Source organism: Passer domesticus, chromosome 17 (genome assembly GCF_036417665.1).
Source record: "Passer domesticus isolate bPasDom1 chromosome 17, bPasDom1.hap1, whole genome shotgun sequence".
Taxonomy (NCBI): Eukaryota; Metazoa; Chordata; class Aves; order Passeriformes; family Passeridae; genus Passer; species Passer domesticus.
The window spans coordinates 13,003,851-13,009,096 of NC_087490.1; the positions used below are offsets into that span (position 1 = coordinate 13,003,851).

General features: G+C 50.6%; 1 protein-coding gene across 7 annotated transcripts in view; it reads left to right on the forward strand.

The window, feature by feature from the left end:
- Window positions 1-2,598, forward strand: part of LOC135282462 (transmembrane protein 132C-like) — a 174,026-nt gene extending 171,428 nt beyond the window's left edge. For all 7 annotated transcript variants that reach the window (XM_064392264.1, XM_064392260.1, XM_064392262.1 and 4 more), the window contains one exon: window positions 933-2,598. In XM_064392264.1, the coding sequence (XP_064248334.1) occupies window positions 933-2,117 (1,185 nt within the window). In that variant the 3' untranslated portion in view covers window positions 2,118-2,598. The remainder of the gene's footprint in view (window positions 1-932) is intronic.
- The last annotated feature ends 2,648 nt before the right edge of the window (window positions 2,599-5,246 follow it).

A 5,246-nucleotide genomic window follows, 5' to 3' on the forward strand; every position in this document is an offset into this window, starting at 1 on the left:
TTGTGGTTTAAGTGTGGGAAGGAAGGGACTTCACTTCTGTGGGAAGCTGCACTCTGGCAATCTGCCTGGTCGTCTGCTGGCTACGCAGGCAGGACACAGAACAAATGAAAAATTAAAGAAATGCCCTGCAAAGAAAGCTATTGAGATGTGGAGAAGTAAATATCTGTGTCATCTGGAAGGGATTTCACATGGCAAAGAGCTGACCTCTGGCTTTGTGTTTGCTTCTAATGATGACTTCTGACAGTGCTACCTGCAGAGCACAAAGACAGACCAATTAAATCCAGGCCATTTGTATTTTTATTGTAGACATCATGCCAGAATCCCCGTCCTCCTCTTCTTGACACAGAAATTTGGTGGACTTTTTAATTATCTCAAGGATAAAGTGTTTTTTGCGTAAAACAAACCTTTCTCCAGCAAAATGGCAATTGTTCTGTGAGTCTTTTTCTTTCAGATGAATCTTCTGCTCCAGCCATTTCCGAGATGCTGTGGTAGCTCCTTACTCCTGCTAAGATACTTATGCCTTAATTTGACAGCTCCTCATGACACCTGTGCCTGTGTTACATGAGGGAAATAAGTGTTCTGTCAAGTGCCTCTGGTAATTTTTGTGATTTGCCTCTTTTGGCTTTTGTATGACAGGAATGACTTTCCTTACAGAGCTTGTACAATTGTACCTTGCTAATGGCTACTTGGGTAATAAAGACATCTCACATCAATTATTTTCTACGTCCTTGTGCAAAACATTTGCAGGGAGAGTAGCAGTGGAACCCTTAGTGACAAATGTGACCAGTTTCCTGCGCCACCAGTCGAGGCTTGGTTTGTTTACAGTGCAGAGTCGCTGTGACCCCTCTCCTCCAGCTGAGAGGTGGATGGCGGGCTGGGCTGGTTTCCCGATTTACTGAAGGCCTGTGTTTAACATCTCCCTGTCCTTGCAGGAAGCCGTGGTGAGCACCTGGATCCAGTTCAGCGACAGCTCCGTTACCCCCCTGGACATCTACGACCCCAAGGACTTCTCTCTGTCGGCCGTGTCGCTGGACGAAGCCGTGGTGTCCGTGCACCAGAGTCCTGCCCTCAGGTGGCCCGTGGTGGCGGCGGAGGGCGAGGGCCAGGGAGCGCTGGTCAAGGTGGACATGATGATCTCCGAGGCCTGCCAGAAGTCCAAGAGGAAGAGCGTGCTGGCCGTGGGGAGCGGCAGCATCAGGGTGAAGTTCGGGCAGAACGACGCGGACGCGGAGGCGGGCGGCGACTACGACGCGGACGAGATCGAGAACCGCGCCAGCGACCGGCGCCACAAGGCCGCGGAGCACGACGGGCGCCACCACGGCGGCTCCTCGGCAGACAGGGACGAGGGGCCCCTCAGGAAGGCCAGCACCACCGCCAAGTCCGTCCTCAAAAACAAAGTCATCAAAAACAACCGCCTGGACGGCGGCAAGCTCTCGGACGACGGCCAGCTGCAGAACATCCCCATCGACTTCACCAACTTCCCCGCCCAGGTGGAGCTGCCCAAAGGCGGGGCTGGCGTGGAGGACAGCGACCTGGTGCAGACACCGCGGGGGCTCAGCGACCTGGAGATCGGCATGTACGCCCTGCTGGGCGTCTTCTGCCTGGCCATCCTGGTGTTCCTCATCAACTGTGCAACGTTTGCGCTCAAGTACCGCCACAAGCAGGTGCTGGTGGAAGGACAGACCACCATGACCCACTCCCACGACTGGGTGTGGCTGGGGAACGAGGCAGAGCTGCTGGAGAACGCGGCGGACGCGTCGCCTCAGCAGGACGAGCACACCACCATCATCGACCGGGGCTCGGGCGGCGAGGAGAGCAACCAGCTGCTGAACGGCAGCGCCCAGAGGAGCGCGCAGAGCCAGGGGCACAGGGCTGCAGACCCGGGGGGGAGGCTGGGCAAGGAGCACAGGGTGGAGCCTTTGCACTCGCCCACGTCCAAGAGGAAGCGGGTGAAGTTCACCACGTTCACCACCATCCCGCCCGACGACGGCTGCCCCACCGTCAACTCCATCCTCAGCAGCAATGACGATGACATTAAGTGGGTGTGCCAGGACATGGAGCTGGGCGACTCCAAAGAGATCAGAAACTACGTGGGGAAGTTCAAAGACAAAGCGTAGCTCCCTGCTGGGGTGTTTTTTTGGGTTTAACCACACCTTGATGCCTTCAGTTCTACAGTATATATTGGGACGGGCGAGGGGGAGGGGAAGGGATCGCCGGGAGAAATGATGAGGCAGTTTTTATAATCAGGGAAAGAAATTTGCCAAACTGTCCACGGTTTGTTTTTGTTTTTGGCTTCGTTTTGTTGGGTTTCTGTTGTTTATTTGGTTTTTTTCCCAGTGGTTATTCTGCTACCCATGGATTTAGGAAGCGGAATGCAGAAGGAAAAGAACAAGGAAATGGTATGACCAGTCTGATGAACTGGGCAAGATGGGGTTGTGAAAATTCATTTTATGGGTCATACAGATAATAATGATAGTAATATTTCACAGTACCAAAAATATCTGTAAAAACAAATGAGAGAATATAACAGCATGGAAAGAGTAAGCAAGAGGCAAACAATAACTTGTTCTGGTTCCAATAAAACATCACAGTTATGGACATCCGACCCACAAGGAGACTTTTTATATTGGTACTCAAGGCATTTCTTCTCATTCCTGCATTTGAAATGAAGAGGTGTCTTTGGCATTACATGTGAAGGAGGAAGAAATTACCTGGTATTTTCATTTTTACTTTTCCATTTGTCTTGTAAATTGAAACAGAATCATTTTCCCTCTTGTATTTTTCTTTTAAATATCTTGAAAACAGGAAAATTTAAAATTCAGTAAGTTCACAGTGGGACAAGAACATTCTGTTTCTGAGTTACCTGTAAACAGTCTCCTGTCATTTAAAGAGTTCAGGGGATAAGTATTGACTAATAATTTCCACGTGGTGTCTCTTCTGAAAACCTGAGCCTCCATTTCACCCTGGCTAGAAAGATGTTCTGTTTGGAAGAATTTTCATTTTCCTTTCAGGTTGGGGTTGTTTGTTTAGTTGCTCATTTCAAATTTCCACAACCAAAGTTCCTGTGTTTCGCCAAGGGAAGCAGGTGCTGTTTTCTGTTAGCTTTTACAAGAACCAAGCAATGGGAGTGCCCCACTGGGGCATTGTAAATCCTCCTGGAACTGAGACCATCACAGGCCAAATATGCACAGCCTGGAGTTGGGTTGTTTGGGTTGGGTTTTTTTTGCCAGGTTCATGAATTCATGATTTTGTGCTGCATTTTTCTGTTTATTCTGGTGTCACCAGCTCTCATCAAGCTCTGAAAGCAAGAAGAGGAATGGACAGAAGGACCCTGATTGCCCTAAACGTTTATTCCCTTGTACTGGGAGAGCTGGCCTCTGGGCACACTTGGGAGGGAGGGAGGGAGGGGAATATTGCTGGAGCAAGAACAAGAAATATCTGGAGCTGTTTTATAGATTGATTTTTTTTTTTTTTTTGCCATTGGACCAGCGAAGACTGAAAAGTTTAGACTAGATTGTAAATCTGAATTTCGAGTAAATAAATACCAAGGCAGTAATAAATCAGAAACAAATACAAAATAGGGATTTAATTTGTGGTGTGAACTGGCAGAACTGTGCTGGCTCAGTGCCAGTTCACATTCATGGAGGACACAGATCAAAATCCGCTCAATGAGGAGACCACTGTCCTCCCAAAGCTCTCCTGACTGGAGGGGGTGTGGATCCAGCCTTTGGAAAGCAGTGTTATGTCCTGACCATCAGCCAGAAGCACTTGCATCGTCCTGTCTTTGCCATGGATTTCCTTGGTTTGGGTTTTTTAATTACTAAACTCCGTAGTTTGGGATTTTTTTTTTTACTTGGACAAAGTCAATCCTGCCACCCAATAACATAGACGGACGTTTTAACAAGATATGCCTAGTATGCATTGTAGACTGAAAGAATGTAATATTTATTTATACATGTTATATGAATTGTAATTAAAATGCTTTACACGGCTTGACAAATCACCCTCTCTTTCCTCAGGGGGGTGCTCCTCTGTCATTTCCGTGGAGTGCTGCATCCCCTGGACACGGTTTCAGCCTTTCTGGAGGGAGAGCAGAGCTGTGGGAGCTGCTCCCTGCCCCAGCCCTCCCTGGTGGAGCGTGATGATGATGATGGATGGGGAGCAGCCCAGCCAGGCACAGGGCAGGGCAGTGCCACAATCCATCTTCTTCATCCCTGCCTGCACCAGCACCAGCAGCTCCAGGGCTCTGCTCCTGGCATGGGCAACTCCCGTAATTAATTAATTAATTAATTAATTACATGGCTCTTCATGGGAAAATGCAGGTGCCTGGCGTGGAAAAGGCATTTACAGCGTGGAGCTGCAGCAAAGGAGGGAGAAACACAGCACTGGAGCAGGAATACTGGTGTGGTGGCACAGAAGGTGCCAGTTCCGAGGACATTTCTGAGGAGGGTGTCCCTGTGCACCCAGGGGTGGCACCCCAGGACCCCAGTGCTGCTGGCTGGACAGGAGCAAGGTGGCCACGCCGTGGGTCTGTGCAGAGGAGGACAGGCTGGATTTGAAAAGGCAACACAGAGAAGTAAAAAAAAGGGAAAAAAACCTGAGCCCTGCCTTCACATTTAAATTGTCTGAAGCTCCAGAACATGGGGCTTCAGAGGCCAGTGCAGAAACTTTTCAGTTTGTCTTGCACCGACCAAAAGATTCTGTCACAGCCGTGTTCCGAGCGAGCCACCACAGACAGCATCGCAGCAGGGAGGGCAGCACGGGCTGTGGAATATCATTTACTGGGGACACTCACCTCGGGGCACTGGCAGGATTTCCATCTCTGGAGCTCGTGGCTGCAGGGGCCCTGGGGTGGGCACGGGAGCTGCAGGAGTTCCCTGCTGCCAGCACGGCTCCAGGCAGGAGGGGCAGTCTGCCCCTGCCAGGCTGCACAGGTAACATGCTGCAAGGTGCATCTGCTGTCAAGGAGCCAGGGGAGAAACTCATTAATAACAACTTGCACCTAGAGGACAGCCTTCATCTGAGGAGCTCAGTGACTTCCAGGTGTAAAGGATGGGAACGTGAGCAGGGTGAGTGTCCTGGAAGGAGAGTGCTGGGTGGACACGTTCCCCTGTGCCTGGGGCAGAGCTGGGGCTGCTGCTGGGGGGCACTGAGTGAAACCAGCTGGAACAGGAGCCCAGGGCAGCCCGATGAGGCCAGGACTGGTGGAAGCTGTGATGGGTGTGATGAGAGGCAGCTGTGGGAGA